Source organism: Babylonia areolata, chromosome 9 (genome assembly GCF_041734735.1).
Source record: "Babylonia areolata isolate BAREFJ2019XMU chromosome 9, ASM4173473v1, whole genome shotgun sequence".
NCBI classification, from domain to species: domain Eukaryota; kingdom Metazoa; phylum Mollusca; class Gastropoda; order Neogastropoda; family Buccinidae; genus Babylonia; species Babylonia areolata.
Genome location: NC_134884.1, coordinates 47,948,423 through 47,965,447, shown reverse-complemented (window position 1 = coordinate 47,965,447; position 17,025 = coordinate 47,948,423). Strand labels below are relative to the sequence as shown.

General features: G+C 41.6%; 1 protein-coding gene across 1 annotated transcript; it reads right to left on the bottom strand.

The window, feature by feature from the left end:
* Positions 1 to 717: 717 nt before the first annotated feature.
* LOC143285657 (membrane-associated transporter protein-like) lies at positions 718 to 11,575 on the bottom strand. Its single transcript, XM_076593054.1, has 4 exons — positions 11,292 to 11,575; positions 7,275 to 8,386; positions 3,852 to 4,024; positions 718 to 927 (listed from the first exon to the last, which is right to left on the bottom strand). Exons 1-4 carry the CDS (start codon positions 11,573 to 11,575, stop codon positions 718 to 720), a joined length of 1,779 nt encoding a protein of 592 aa, XP_076449169.1.
* Between the last annotated feature and the right edge of the window lie 5,450 nt (positions 11,576 to 17,025).

The window sequence follows — 17,025 nt, the reverse complement described above, 5'->3', positions numbered from 1 at the left end:
CTTTTAATTACTATTTAGATATCAGCAAGTGACGACTGCGGAGAAAGAGAGCGAGAGAGAGAGAGAGAGAGAGAGAGAGAGAGAGAGGCAAACAGAAAAAAACCCACTCGGGCAATGACAAAAAACAATCTTAAAATCTTGCACACGAAGAGATTGTCCATGAATGCCTTCAGTGCCGGGCGTTATTTGGGATTTTATTTCCTATTTGTCAGGCGGGACAGAGTTTGTGAAGGGTAACAATACAAACAAAACAAAGACATATCTGGCACAAAATATATGAAACGAAAACCTAAATGTGTTGCCACACAATATGTACACATAGTCATATATCAGAATCCACTTTTCTGAAATTTTACATATTCTCAACCCATCATTTAGACACAGTTCCTTGGCAACTGCAGTAGAAAAGTAGTCAAACTTTCTTTTAGACTAGCTACTTCAAGAGAAAATTGAAATATCGCACACACACACACACACACACACACACACACACACACACACACACAGGATTGCATAATCCGAATTTCACACATTATTATTCCATGTGTATTATCAACCATGAGGCTTGATGAAAATCAGTATCTGCTTATTCCTTCTCTCTCTCAAAATGAACTTTTTCGTTTTACCTTGTCTCTCTGCATCACACACACACACACACACACACACACACACACACACACACACACACACCTCACACCTCCCCCTCCACACACTCTTTCATTCAAAGCGAACAAACACAGCAGACAATGTCTGCAGCACGCAGGAACCCGTAGCAAAAACGAGGGGAACTCCCGGATATCCGGTGACGTCCATGAGCGGACCCATAACGAGGCTGACCAGGAAGTAGCTGGCAGAAGTCATGGCGAAGATGGTCGCCATGGCAATGCCGGAGCGGTTTGTTGATTGGTCAGCAGACCCCTCCTTGAACTTGAAAATACATAGAAATGTGACGTGGAAAGATGCATCATCATCATCTGATATATTCTCTCTCTCTCTCTCTCTCTCTCTCTCTATATATATATATATATATATATATATATATATATATATATATATTAAAGCAGCTTAAAACTAAAGAGAACTTATTACACCCTTGACCACATGTATTTGTTTGTTTGTTTTTTGTTTTTTGTTGTTGTTGTTGTTGTTTTCTTTTCTTTTTTTTCTTTTTTTGTTGGGAGCTGTACAGAAACAATATGCGAATAATTGTAAGTTAATGTAGCTTTTTTATGGCTTTTGAAAAGGTATTCAATTCCATTTCAAGAAATCTGCCATGGTCAATACTTAGAGAGAAAAAAACAGGATAAGAGGGAAACTTTACTGATGTACAAAAAAAGAGTGTAAAGACGTGAAAAATAAAATTAGATATGGAGCTAAAGTCAGTGAATTTGTAAACTGTGCAAGAGGAATTCAGCAAGGTGTTTGTAGTTCTGTCTTACGTTCACTGTTTCTCAATGAACTGTGGCTGGAAATCATTGAAAATGGCATACACGGAGAAAAAATTGATTCGGTAGAGTTACTCATTTGTTGTTTGCCAATGACATTATATTACCTTCAGAAACAGCAGCAGGCTTGCATTCTACATCATGCAGACTGTTATTAAAAGTAAAAAAAGAAAAGAAAATCAAACATTCAAGTCTTTGGCAAAAGGGGATACCTGGCAGCACGTGAAAGATGGATGTGTGTTTACATAGTGTAGATGTCAACGCATATGAATATATTGGAATTCATTTTACATCAAGCTCATTTTTAAATACACATATCTGGATCTTCTGAACAAAGAAAACGGGTGTTTTGAGTATTTTGTCATTATTGTGTTAGTTAAAAAATATTCAGTATATATGACTAACTGTGGCCTTTCTGATTACTCGTGAGCCCCCATTCTCTGTCTGTGTGTCTGTTTCTCATTCTGTCTGTCTGTCTGTCTGTCTGTCTCACGATATTGGAGGAAAACAAGTGCAGTCAGCAACTATACAACTTTCCGTCATTACTAAATAACTACCAAAATATATAAGGAGAAATATGATTAACAGGTAAATATGAATGAATCAAAATATAAGGGGAAGAGCGGGGGGCAGAAGAGGGAGAAAAAGTTGAAGGACGAAAAATAAAGCGCTTGAAAACAGCAAGAGGGGCCCATTTGTGTTTTCTCTGGGGGAGAGAGCACTAACAATTGTTCCGCTGTCTTTTTTTGTCTCGGAATGCTAAAAACTTCCCGAACATCTCTAAACATTTATGTCGTCCAAATAAATGCTGGGAATAATATCATTTTTGTGTCTGATCTGATATGTTAATAGTGTTACGTCATGGTTTTAGAATGGATATGACATGCAGATTTCCTCCCTCATTTTCGATGCAAACAAAATATCGTATACTTTGACACTTTATAATTGAAATAATTGAAATGAGAATGGCATTGATAACAATAATGTCAATAACGCAAAGAAGAAGTTTCAGTTTCAGTTTCTCAAGGAGGCGTCACTGCGTTCGGACAAATTCATATACGCTACACCACATCCACTACGCATATGCCTGACCAGCAGCATAACCCAGCGCGCTTAGTAAGGCCTTGAGTGCCTGCATGTATGTTGTGTACCTATCAGTGTGGATTTCTTCATCTGAATTTTACCAGAGGACAACACTCTCGTTGCCATGGGTTCTTTTTCACTACGCCAAGTGCGTGCTGCACACGGGACCTCGGTTTATCGTCTCATCCGACTGAGTAGACGCTCAGTTTGATTTTCCAGTCAAACGTGGGAGAAAGAGCGAGAATAGGATTGGAACCCTAACCCTCACGGACCCTGTGTAGTGGCATATGGGCGTCGTAACCATTCTGCCACCTTCGTCTTTGGCAAGAAGAAGAAGAGGAAGATGGTCTATCGATTATCACTGATAAACTGATCCAGTTTAACTCACTCAGTACGGCCAGTCCTCTCTTCTCTTCTACACAGACCCCTCGGATGTCCAGTGGGTGTCTGAATGACCCAACCTTTTGCTTCCGTCGTCAGAATTGTGGTATTCTTTCTCAACATTCATCTCTTCAGTATAAGAGCCTTCCGCTTGTAATATTTTGATGGTGGTAATTGGGGTGAAACGCTGTTAAAGTCGTCTCTTTCGCCGTTCGTATGGAGAGAGTTAACAAGTCCTGGCAACCATATCTAGCTTTGCTTGCCCGAAGCTCAAACAAATATATACTAATGTGGAAAACCTGACTGAAAAACAAAACAAAACTATATATATATATATATATATATATATAATATGTGTATGTGTGTGTGTGTGTGTGTGTGTGTGTGTGTGTATTTATATGCATATTGTTCATATATGCTATTGCAGATAGCATCACGTGAACAGATTGTGTCACCCAATATTTCCATATGCATGAACACGCTTTCGTCTTTTTCATTATCACGTTTTGTTGCTTTGTGTCCATTTCCTCCAGCCGAAAATAAATTACATAAAAATGAAGGAAGAATCAAAATGATATGATGACAGCAACAGCAAGAAACAAACGGTACCTGATGTACAGTTCTCATTCGACTATATCCAAGGTAGGCATTCTCTCTGTGCCTAGAGCTTTGCCTTCAATGACTGGGGCTATGCCAGTTGGGGCTTGTCCCAGTGGTCCTCAACGGTATCCTGATTGGCTTAACCGAAAAGCGAAAAACTGGAATTCTCTTTCCCTTTCTTTTCTATGTTTCTACTGACCCAGTTTGATTTATGTTCTGTTTTCTCATTACCTCTCTTGCAGCACTGTACAGTAATTAAAACTGAGGGCACAGTGTAATGAATTCAGATTCAGATTCGGACTGAGGACAGGGGCTACACAAGTATCCACGTGAATCAGTCACCTGTTGCTTGGCCAGGTTGTTGGACAGGATCAAGGGGACGGTGGAGATGGTGGTGCGGAACACTGCCATGGTGACGGCGTTGAGGAAGAAGACGACGACGTTGTCAGTGGCTATCAGGCTCACCAGCAGCACGCCACAGGCCACGCTGGCTCCAAGGTACTCGCCTCGCATGCCTGCTTGCATGAAAATCCACGTGCAGAGTCACATACATAATTATGCACGTGCATACACAGACACGTACACACACACAGGCGCACGTGTGTACACACACATTCACACACACACGCACACACACACACACACACGCATCCACCAACACACACACACACACACACACAACGTGCGAGAACCATTAGCCTCTTTATCCCACACGTACACTGCCATAAATCATTAGTGCATGGTACATATGCATGTACATGAAACTACTGTAATTCTTGGTTTAATAGTTGCTTATTTTCCTCGAATATGAAGCATTTGGCAGGCTCTAAAGGCTTGTGGAAGGTTCTGAGGAATTAAATAACTATTATGTCTGATATTGGTATTCTGAAAACTGCACAAAACAAGTCAAAGTGACAAACCATTCATACATATCTATCAGATATTCTAAATTCTTCAAACATAAATCTTCATGACACGATACCTCATGTGTTGATACCACCTCTCCCTCCTTGGTAGTTAACATAAGCAAGAGTCAACATAAGACCTGACACAACAAAAGGAGAATGTCCACATAAATATAATGGCAGCATCTGTTCGAACTGAATTAAAAGAAACATTGAGAATCATATAAAGGTTCATACTGATGGTTCTGTTCTGGATGAAAGAAGCACTGGATCTGCTTTTGTGATTCCTAACCTTTAAACAAAAGCATATCATTTATAAAAGGGACAATCAATTTTTACAGCTGAGCTGGTGACCATTGCTTTAAATCACATTGTTCAAATACCAGTGACGATAAGTAATATCCCTTTCTGTGTTGATTCAAAGAGGAGCAAAGAATTTTTCTGGTAGTATAAATGAATATTGCCCGTTATCATAGAAGGAAATGGGTAATGTGCTAGAAAGACACTTTAATAACTACTTCAGTTCAGCTATAAAACCTCGTCATTGGACTCTCTCGGAATTTGGTCAGATTTGAAGACGAGTTTTAATTTTTATTTTCAGACTACTTTCTAATTCATTACGGGCCAGATATTGCCCTGATAAGAAGTGCAGTAGTTTCAGTGATGAGACAAGTAAGCACATATATATATATATATATATATATATATATATATATATATATATATATATATATATATATATTAACTGTCATTTGGCCAAGCCTTACCTGCACAAAAATGTGTCATCACAAGTCACGTTAAGGAACGTTAATGTTTTTGTCTTTTCATAGTAATTATCAGTTGTTTACCATGTAAAAAAAATCAACGACTTCTCTACTACAAAGTAATTAACTAATTTTTGACTCACTTGTGTAAACAGAGTCCATGTTATAACCTGGTGTTCAGTTGTGTGTGTGTGTGTGTGTGTGTGTGTGTGTGTGTGTGTGTGTGTGTGTGTAACGGTGGTAGACTTTACCATTGCCATTTTCTTTGGAAATACTTAGTCTGCCAATACCAAACTTGTATCAAATGTAGTTGGAAAATAATCTTCACAGTCATACCAATAATAGGTTTACGTCTCCCGAATTTACCCGCATTTCTGATTCATTAATGGTTTATTTCGTTGATGTTCGTTCCGGATTCCGAAAACACTGTTACCCCTTGGCAGCTGCCCAAACTGCAAAGAAGACACCATGACCTCGTTTTTCTTGTTCACAATTAAAAGCAAAGAAATACAAATTCTGAACAGAATACATACAGTGACACTACCTACATTATTGACGCGTTTACTGCATATAAAAATTCTAAAGTGGACACTGAATTAACTAGAATGAACATAAAAGAAAATCTGAATTAACCATTTCACTGAGTTAAGGTCAGATTTGTCTTGACTGGTCTGTGCAGATCTTGACAAAGCATGCTGCAAAGCCTGACGCAATTGCAACGTCTCCTTTGCCGCCAAATAAAAGTATTAATTTTCTTAAATAATCATTGACCTGTTGACTGCATATGAGTGTTTTGAAGTGGATACTGAATTTACTAGAATGAATAAAAAAGAGAAATTGAATGGATGGTGTCGTAGTTTCTCAGCGAGTGTAAAACGAAGTCTGACTCAAACACGGATATCTGCACATCTATAAAAATCGGACACATACTGCAGTGTGTTTGAGACGATGGGAACGTCCCCTTTACCACGAACTGACAGAAATTCTTAAATGCCTGAGATATACCAAAATTACATGGTTTGGATAGCGTTGTCACTTCGATTACCATTGTCGATTTATTCCGCTAAAAGAATATGCTCAAATGATAGTTTTTGAACGTCATCGTTGAACCCACGTCAGCGCAGTGTATAAAGCCACTCACTCTCGACCTGAAGATTCATGGTTCGGATCTGCTTAGAAGCTTTTTTTTTTAACGCTGAAGATTTGTATAATCATATAACAAATAGAGAACAAATTTCAACAAATTGATTTTTAAAAGATATTTTTTCTTTAAGTATGTATCACAAGTGAGTCTTGAAGGTCCTGCCTTTCTTGTCTTGATTTGTTCTTAAATATTTATTCCAAATATTCATTTTTAATTCCACCCTCCTTCTGCTCGATTTCCCTCATCGTTCACCCCCTCCATTTATACCTTTTAAATGTGAAAATTAATACCTTTACAAAATATCCACAATCACCGGGATGTGTGACTGAACACTGAACACAATTCCACTCCATGGAACTCAAAAGGTTTTGCCGGTTTACCTAGTCTGCATTCGTCCTTCTGAATTCGAAGTAATCAATATATTTTCTTTTGTAAACCACTCAGTAAAATATTGTTTTTTTACGGCGAACCTTTGAATTGCCAATATTTGATTTCATGATCGCGAAGATGAATTTCAGGGAAGAAAGAGCTCTGTGGACAACCAATGTTGATTCAGATCTCAGGGTGTTCTGGTATTCATAACATGCCTTGAAAATCGTTTGCTGGTGTCATATCTAATCAAAAGGACTTATTGAGAAGAATAATGAATGCAAAGCGAGTAGTTGTGTTTATTTCATGAAGTCTTGCGGGACAACATGAAAATGTTATGTACTTTACGTAACTAATAAAAACTAGGAAACCCATTCAGCATTGTGCTCACTTTAATTTACTGCTCTACCAACAGGTCGGTTGAGAGACACATTTGGAGGGGAAAAACTATGCATTTACTAAGCAGCATAAATATTATGGATACTGCCCCACCAGTAGAAAATATGTCTAGTCAGCAGTGCGTTTGTTCGTATTTTCATTTTTAGCAACTTTGATGAAGTAGTGAGAAATCAGAAGCACTCACCGATCTTATTTAAGATTCTGTGTTGGAAGACACTCCACACCACCAACAGACCATAGGTCATCAGCATGCCCAGTGATGCAATATGGACTCCCTCCACGTAGTTCTTGTAATCCTCGCTTTCTGACGGGGCGTTGGGGTTCCCCTTGAAAATCACACGGGCCACGTAGTTGGTGACGTACACAAAATAGGCATCGTTCGTTGACATCCCAAGAAATGTCATGACGCATAACAAGATCCACTGTTTCCATCGATTCCACGTCGACATCACCCAGACAAGACAACCATCATGCTCGTGGGACGTAGGCTCAGCAGTCAGAGGAGTCACTTCACTGTGTTCAGAATTGTTTGTCAGCTGTGAATCAGATGCCAAGGACGATACCTCTTTCGTGGCAGTTCCACAGTCATCACAGTCGATTTCAGTGTCATGTGGCAACAGAGTAGCAGCGTCTTCAGAGACGTGGGCCAGACTTTCCGAACCAGTCATCAAGGAAACAGTTCCCAACACCAGCAGTGTCAGCATCAGGATGACGGCCTGAGTCAGACACTGCGCCATCCCTTTGTCCAGCACCGCCCCCGTGTCCGGGTAGAGAGCAGCCAGGTCCACAAACCCCAACAGGGACGTCAGGAATCCCCCGACAGCTCCGACCAACGTGCCCAGAATGAAGATGTCGTCATGCTGGGAAGCGGGCGTGACGGTGATCATGTAAGCCCTGACAGTGGAGTAGGAAGAGTCGTAGCCATACTCTAGGAGCACGAAGCTGACAACACCCATGGCGGTCACAGAAAGGGACGTGGTGGAAATAAAACCTGTCGATCCATCAGTCGTTTCCTGGGACTGGTTAGTCTCTGGAGCAACCATGATTGTGGAGGCGTTGTTTGTTAACCAGGAGTTTGCGTGAGTAGAAGAATGAGGACTGACTGCAGTTTCAGATAACACTTGGCTTCTGCTGCTGTTGTTAAAGATGCCACCATCCTTGTTGTCACCATCGTAGAGTGAGGATGAGGTGACGAAGATGAGGAGACCCAGGCCCGCGGCTATGAGGGTCAAGGTGAACAGGGCGAAGGGACGTTTCTGACCACAGTGCTTGGAGCAGCACGTGCAGCATGCTGGCCTGGTGGTCCAGGAAAGCAACAGACAGTGAATGGATGTAGTATTCCTTGGTAAAGAACCTCTGATCTTGGATGATTTATGCATCTGATTCATGTGACTGGTTTCAAGTTTTGTGATATGGTTTGAAGTAAAGTGATGTTGGTGGTAACTATTGCAGTATGGTATGATGATGCAGTGCATCATTTAGGTATTGTCATGTATGATAAACATGTGTCTTACAGTGTCTCTGTGTGTTGATTTGTAGTATCTATGATCATAAATGAGTATTTGTGCGATGATTTTAGTGTCTATGAACATAAATTAAGCGTTTGGTTGCATGTCTATGTAGGGTTTTGCATGTGCGTTTTCGTTTTCGTGCTGAAATTCGTGTTTTACACGTCGGGTTTTACAGTGCATAACACAACTGAACATGTTTAATATGGAAAGGCACTTTATAAATGAAATTATTACAGTAAGCAGTTGTATGATAAATACAGCAGAACTTGACTCAGAATGAAAAGACTGCAACACACTTTAATATTTCGGGGACTCTAACCACCTTCATGACCAAAAATCATAATATCAGGTTTTTTTCCACTGCTAGCAAGGATCTGTGCTAAGACCAGTTCTGTTTATTCTCTATACTCAACCACTTTTCGATGTTGTTAAAAACCATTCTGTAAATCACCATGCCTTTGCTGACGATAACCAGCTCTACAAAGAAACGACTTTTTCTGATCTTGACTCTTCCATTGGGGAACTTCAACGGTGTATTGCTGACGTCAAGGCATGGCTAAATCAAAACAAACTACAGTTAAATGATTGTAAAACTGAAGCTATTATTATTTCTTCAAGTAGACTGTCTATAAACAACTCAGTGCCTTACTCTCTTAAAACTGGAGATACAGATGTAGACTTTGTATCTTCAGTGAAAAATGTGGGTGTGACGTTTGATTCAATCTCTGCAAGGCTGCATACTTTCAAATTCGAAAGATCAGTTCCATCCGACATCTCCTTAGTACTCAAGCAACACAAACTCTGGTGTGCTCTCTTGTCTTGTCCAGATTAGATTACTGCAACTCACTCCTCATTGGTTGTCCTTGATACTTAATACAAAAACTTCAGAAAGTTCAAAACGCAGGAGCAAGATTAATCTTTAGAACCAAAAAGACTGACAATATCACTCATCTTCTGCATTCCCTCCACTGGTTACCAATTTTTCACTGCATTCAGTACAAAGTTGCAATTCTCACCTTCAACTCCATTTTGGGTGCTGCTCCTCAGTATCTGAGAGAACTGATTCAAATCTACACACCCCGTCGACAACTCAGATCATCTTCCGATTCACGGCGGCTACTTGCTCCCCGTGTTAAAACTCGATCCTTCGGTGATTCTTCCTTTTCTTATTCAGCTACATATGTGTGGAACAGTTTACCTCACGATCTTCACCACTCTCCTTCATTTCAATCTTTCAAAACTGGTCTGAAAACACATCTTTTTGAAAACGCCTATCCATAGACCTTCCATACCTTTTCAGTTATAAGCCATGCAAACTCTCTCTTTCGTTGTGTGTGTGTGTGTGTGTGTGTGTGTGTGTGTGTAATTATGGAATATGCGTAATCTCTGAATCTGTTTTATATTATTGTGCGTTAGATCATTATTTTTTTTCTTCTTTCTTTTGTGAGTTATTGCGCAGGGGCGTGCGTGTGTGTGTGTGTTTGATGTTTATTGTAAAGCGCTTTGAGCTCTCTTTAAGGGAGGAAAGCGCTCAACAAAATGTCCATTATTATCATTATTATTATTGTGGTGAGAGAACAACAAAATGTTCAAGTACGTTGCAGCTGTTTGATTCTGAGGTGGTGACAACGTTCTGCTGTATGAGTGAATATCATATGTGATGAGATCAGTCCAGTTCAGGTCACTTACACCTAGCAGATAACAGTAGGCCTCACATGCTGTGTAACAGCTTTAAACCAATCAGTATGTATAATAGCCAGTCCTGTAAGATTATGACCATCATAGCAACTATCTGGGATACAATTCGATTATAGTGGAGAGCATCTTGCCAAAGTTACTCTCTCGGCCAAGAGGGCTTTAGAACAATCAACGTTAGGGATGATCTCCAAAGGCCAAGGAGCCATCAGGGCTGCAGCACGAAGAGCCAGAGCAATCTTACCTCCAAACATGAGTCATAGTCCTTCACAATATACAAAGCGTTCCTTTTCTGACTTATCTAACCCTTCATCTGTTCTGACAGGAACCTCTGACATACGTTTCTCAACATCTACACGCAGTTTTGGGCACATATTTCCAGACGACCTGACATGACATACACATCAACCACATTTGTTGGTCAGCATATGCAGCATTCCGACAAATCAACTCTATTCCCAAATATATAACCACAGAAACCATAAAGACACTGAGTTGTTCTTTTGTTTTGTCTAGATTAGATTACAGAAGTGCTCTTCTTGATGGCTGTCCCAAATACTGTGTTGACAAACTTCAAGAAGTTCAAACCTCTGCAGCACGACTCATGCTATGGGCTAAGAAACGTCAACACATCACTCCCATACTCGCTTCCTTCAACGACACCTCATTGAAGCATGAATACAGTCCTCTATCACAATTTCTTCTCTGATTCTTGTCCTATCTTTCGGATGTTCTTTCTGTCTATTCACCTTCCAGACATCTCCGTTCTTCAAATGACATCGCACACTATGTATTCCAAAGTATATGTAAACATATAGTGGCATCATTATCATCTTCAGCATCATCATTATTTCACTGACTGTTCACTGGCCCTGCCCAGCAGAGGGATGTCAAGACGCAGATGGGGCTTCACTTATTATTATTATTACTATTAATAGTAGTAGGAGTGGTAGTATCATTAACATCATCATTAGCAGCAGCATGATTTCACTGACCGGTCACTGGCCCAGCCCAGCAGAGGGATGATGAAGACACCGATGGCGCCGGAGATGGTGCCGGGCAGGGAGACCAGCACCAAGGGCACGTCCACTCTCTGTAACACGGGCAGCATGAAGATCTCCTCGAAGCTGATCAGTCCCTCCACAACGAACATCACCAGACACAGCTGTACGCGACGTCTCATAGAGAAGAAAGCTGGCGGTTGCTGGTGATGATGAGGGGTAGGTGTGGCACGGGGTCCCGTGGGTGTCGTGTCGTCCTGCTGTGTGTCTGTGTCCATCTCGTGTCTTCCTCGGAGTCTTCTCTTCCTCAAGCGGATCACACACACTGTCTGTCACTGACTCACCACCACTGGTTGATGTCTGGGAAAGCTGTGGAGAGAGGAAGGTTGTATTCAGATTATATAGCAAGGCTGCGACCACACTACGATACGCGAGCTGCGCCGTGAACTGCGCTATCAGCTGCTCAATCAGAAAGATGACACACTGTGGTAGCGGCCACACACTACGAGTGAGAGCCACGCGGGTGGTGCTTTCAGCGAGCGACGGTAGTTGTTGTCACGCGTGCTAAAGCGGACGTGCACCCCACCCCCCCTCCACCAATACTCCACTACAGACACCACAACACAAACAAGCCCACACAGAAATAGATTTTTACAATGCATTTTATGTACGTACGTATGCATTATTGTGAATGTATATTAAAGAATGATAAAAACAAACAATCGCACCGACAGAAGTAACTCCTATTTCCTTTAACAAAGTATCCAAAGGACGCTGATGAGTATGGCCAATAAACACACCAGGTTTACTCAAGGGCACATCACCTCAACTCCACTCCCAACAATATCAAATGCAGGTAAGTTTTATTTCAGTCCAACACTTTCTCTCTCACTCTCCACAAGTGAGCATCATGTATGTACGTGAGTATGGGAGTGTAACTGTAAGTGTGTGAATATGAAGTTGAGCACGTTTTAATCATGATACTAATACATAAGAGACATGATCACACAGGAGATCAAGAAGGAAGAGGATGACAAAAGAGTCCAGAAGGCAGTCCAGCAAGGCCAGCAGGGGCAGTAGACAACATGGGAACATGCACTCCAAAGGAGCCTCAGCTGGAGCGACATGTGGAACATGGCCCCTCGGAGGATCAGCTTCATCCTAAGATCTGTGTACGACCTCCTTCCCTCGAATACAAACTTTATGAAATGGGGGAAAGCAGTGGACAACAGTGGAACATGCACTCCAAAGGAGCCTCAGCTCATGTAAAGCGGCGTTGAGCCAAGGACTGTACACATGGAGGCACAACCAGGTGCTTAAAGAAACTGCACACGTGGTGAGCACTGTCCAAGGAACACCAACCCCACCAGAAGTTCCAGTAGAGTTCCACTCGGCAGAAGGCAATAAAGTCTGGACAGGAACAGCATCCAAAGTTTCCAAAGCATGGAAACGTGGGCTGCTTGATGGTGCCGAAGATTGGGAATACACAGTTGACCTACCAGAGGGGAAGAAACACCCAGAAATCATCAGCAAGAGCGTCATGAGACCTGACATAGTACTCCACTCCAAGGCAAAGAAACAAGCGATTCTGATTGAGCTCACTGTGCCATATGAAAGCAGAATGGAGGAATCCCACATCTACAAGACCGAGAAGTATGCTAGCCTAACTAGCAACCTGAGAAAATCTGGCTTTCAAACCAAAGTCCTTGCCATAGAGATTGGTGCAAGAGGGTTTGTGGGCACGTCTGCCCACAGCCTCGTGAAACAGCTGTCGATGTCTGGCAGAGAGAGGACATGGGCGAGAAAAGGCAATGTCAGAAGCAGCAGAAAAGAGTTCCAGCTGGATCTGGTCGAGGAGGAATGAAACTAAACTTCATAACATTAAATTTCCCTACTCAAACTAGGCGTATGATGGTTCAGTGGTTAAAACGTCTGCCAGAAAAAGTGACTCAGTCCTGAAGTGGCGACCACCCTGGAGGCGCGGGTTCGAACCTGCTGAGGACCAGGAAAACAGAAAAAAGAAAAGGCGGCAATACAAGGGCATCCACACACAAACACACACACACACACACACACACACAGATATATATATATATATATATATATATATATATATACAGGTTACTGAAGCACAAATGTCAAGAGCGAAATCTGACCACGAGTCCTCAGGAGGAATATAAGATATATTTATTAAAAAAAAAATAGAAATTAGAAACACTGATTTGTCTTTCCCTTTTGATCATTGCAATATCACTGTCACACATGAAAAGGTGAAACCATTGAAGACGCTGGTGGACTGAAGTCGTGGTCCTCAGAATCGATGATGGCAGAGACCTCAGTGGACCCGTTGCTGGTAACAGAGGCAGGTTGTCTTGAACGACGTGAACTGGAGACCGGCGGAAGATCCAACACCATGAAAACGAACACAGGATAGAAGACGACAGAAAATTTTAATGTACCCGCTGGTCTACACACAGCAAGTCCTGTAGACGAACTAAAGGTGCCTACACAGAAACAAGGATACACCGAATACTGATAGTCCCATCTGGCGGACACTTGGTCGTCTACACAGGGAAACAGAACGAAAAAAAAGAACAAAAAAAAACAAAAAAAAAACAGCAGCAGCCAACCGCCGCTCCAAATCACAACCTTCTCCAAGGACACTCTCCCCGAGATCAGACAGACGTTTCGTCATTATACAAAAACCTCGTGCACAAGCAACAGCGACACCCGCATCTACAAATAAGTCCCAGCGGCCCAAATGCATCCGCCGACTTGGCCTGCCGAGCGAAAAGGAAAAAAGGGACGACACGGATTCAAGCCCCCATCTGAACAAAAATTAGATAACAAAACACTGAAACCACTAGGTCGTCCGAAACAACACCCCCCTCCTAAGATTAAACCCCAGGTTTAAATTTTCAAAACAAGTAACAATGATATAGCTATCTATAACACATGTTAGAATATTCAGTACAACTCTCGTTTGCTCTAAAAGCAATTGAGGAACTTAGCAGCAAGCTCGCCTCCTCCAGGAATGAACTGGGCAAGAAGCCCCAACAACTGTGACTGGTGTGCCCATCGAGTAACCCGCTTGCTTGGTGATACTGCCCCTGACTGACTCACCTGTAAGTCTCTTTGTGAATCGCCTGGGCACGTCCAGGATGAAGAAATCTTTTTGCTCCAGGGGTGTCTTAGCCGTATTAGTCGACAAAGACACAATGTGCCTTGTTTGCACTGGCCACTCTTGGGTGCCCCGTTCATGTTTTGCCTCCCGACCCATCTCCTTGATCTCGGCCAACACAGTGGCCTCCTCAGTCAAGTCAGCCTTTCTAACCTCCACAAGCAACTCCGGAGATAACATATCATAGAGCTGCTCCTGTAGCACAGAAATTTACTTCGTAAAAGAGAAGTCGTTCTTTTAGCAAGGGAAACTACAGGAAATGCAAAAAATCGAAAACATCAACGTTCGCAGTCACTTGTAATGACACACCTTCGTGCAGGAAAGGCTTATTCAAATCAGTCAAAAAATATATCCTTAACTGTCACATTGCTGCAGCATATGCACGTGACGTTAGGGCAGTATTTGGTCCGTAATGAATTAGATAAGAGTCTGAAAATTAAATTTAGAGTTGGTCTGCGAGTAGGACCAAAGTCTGAGGAGTCCACTGATGAGGTTTCAGAGTTGAATGAAAGCACTTATAAAAGTTTCTCTCCACTAAATGACTGATTTCCTTGTATGGCAATTAGCAGTTTACTTTTATACTACGAAAGTTTATTACAGCAACAACAATAACAACAACGACGACGACAAAACTAATTGTATAAATGTATTTTCAAGAAGATTATGGATGTCTTCCCTTCCCAGGGAAAACCGCAAAACCTTCGAATTTATTCGATAATGACTTCCATTCTACATTCCATATGAGTGAATAAATCTTTTAGTTTGACAGAATTACTGTCACTGATTCCTCCAGAGTACTATTGAGTTAGTCAGATGATGGGGAAGGATGTCTGAACTGTTTTGTAACACACCGCCGGACAATCTAGCTCATAAGCGTTTTGGTTATTTAATAGTAAAACAGAGGCGATTAGATCCAGCTCACATTCTTCTGCCGATTCTGGAAAATCTGATACTTTCATTGGAACGCAGTTCTGCCTTCCAGACAATTGCAGAGGAACGGGTTACAGATTTCACCCTAAAGATGCCAAAGAAATTAAGCAGTCTCGATCCCATCCCACGTTCTATCTTTTTACGAGTGTCCAGAAGAATTAGCATCAACCATAATCAATACCATAAAAATATCGTTGACAAAAGACATGCCATGGTGTGTCCCCTTTTAAAGAAAGCCAGTCTGAAAACCCATAAAAAAAGACCAGTATTATCCCTCCCATTTCTATCTAAAGTTCTTGAATGTATTGCGCTTTACCAACTTATGAAACACATGGAGAATCAGTGTCCTGGTGAAAGAACACAACACGGAAACGGCCGTATCACGCTTGGTCGATGACCTGTTGCATCTGATCAGGCATTGTGTCCATTGCTGGACCTTTCTGCAGCATTTGATACAATAGACTACGATCAGCGTTCGGACTCAGTGGTACTGACCCGAAATGGTTCTGTTCCTACTTATCATGTCGCATACAGTCTGTCCTTGTAAATGGAAACCAGTCTGTTGCATCTGTGCTCAGATACGGGGTAAAAGGTTAGGTCCTGGGATGAAAACTTTTACAATGTATACACAGCATCAACGTTTGATCATCAGACATCAATCATCTGTTTGCTGTTGATTCTCAACTGGTTCATTGTCTCTGAAAAATCCTAGTTCGGTTTATGACTTTAAACCGGTATAGAAAAGGCAGCTAAGTGGATGAAACAAAACAAAGTAAAAATAAACAATGACAAAACGGACATGGTGTTGAATGGTATGGAAATAAGTTGAAGCTGATAAATACAAAGCCTATTATTTGTTCTGACTTAAGTTCCCTTTCACTAGTTATGTTCGCTGTCTTGGCTTTCATCTGGATTCATCTCTCAAGATGGAAAGCCATGTGAACTATCTGCGTAAAGGTCTTTACTTTTACCTTCGAAAGATTAGTATAATCTATTTCTCCTGTCTGTTGATGCTACCAACAAACTGGTTGTCGCCTTTTTGTCTCGTCTTGATTATTGGAGTTCTCTGTTAGCTGGTCTTCTTAAAGATAAACTTTACAAGCTTCATGAAATAAAGAGACTAATGCAGTTCGACTCGTCGAGGAGCGAGAATGCTACAGCTCTTTTGTGGATATTCCATTGACTGCCTGTTCAAGCCAGAATCGAATATAAAGTTGCCAGTCTATGCATTCAGTGCCTCCATCGTGATACCACACCCTGATCTCGTTCTGACTTCAACCAGTTCTTGCCAAACAGAACGGGGGGCGTTAGTGTAGAACGAATAATAGAAATATTGCCGATTTTGACCCCTTTATCTCTTGTATCCCTGAGCTTATTTCATCATTTCATACATCCCTTGCATTCAGATTACTAAGTTTGCAGACGACTTGTCAACGGACTGACGGCCGGATACGAGAAACAATATGGCGTCCAGTTGGCTTCAGCTTTCCTGGCCAATGAGCTATCTATGTGTTTTTAGATCAGTGGGTGCTTCCGTGTGTGCGCGCGTTTAACTACGAAAATGGCCCTGAGCGTACGGTGACGATGAGGGTGGCTGTACGTGTCTCATGTATCCGC

What these genes read in the sequence shown, in the direction of transcription:
- LOC143285657 (XM_076593054.1), bottom strand. Translation starts at nt 11,575, where the DNA reads ATGGACACAGACACACAGCAGGACGACACGACACCCACGGGACCCCGT. An exon ending in CTGGGCTGGGCCAGTGACCG is followed by an intron (nt 8,387 to 11,291) that starts GTCAGTGAAATC and finishes CTGGACCACCAG; the next exon opens with GCCAGCATGCTGCACGTGCT. An exon ending in ACAACCTGGCCAAGCAACAG is followed by an intron (nt 928 to 3,851) that starts GTGACTGATTCA and finishes TGTATTTTCAAG; the next exon opens with TTCAAGGAGGGGTCTGCTGA.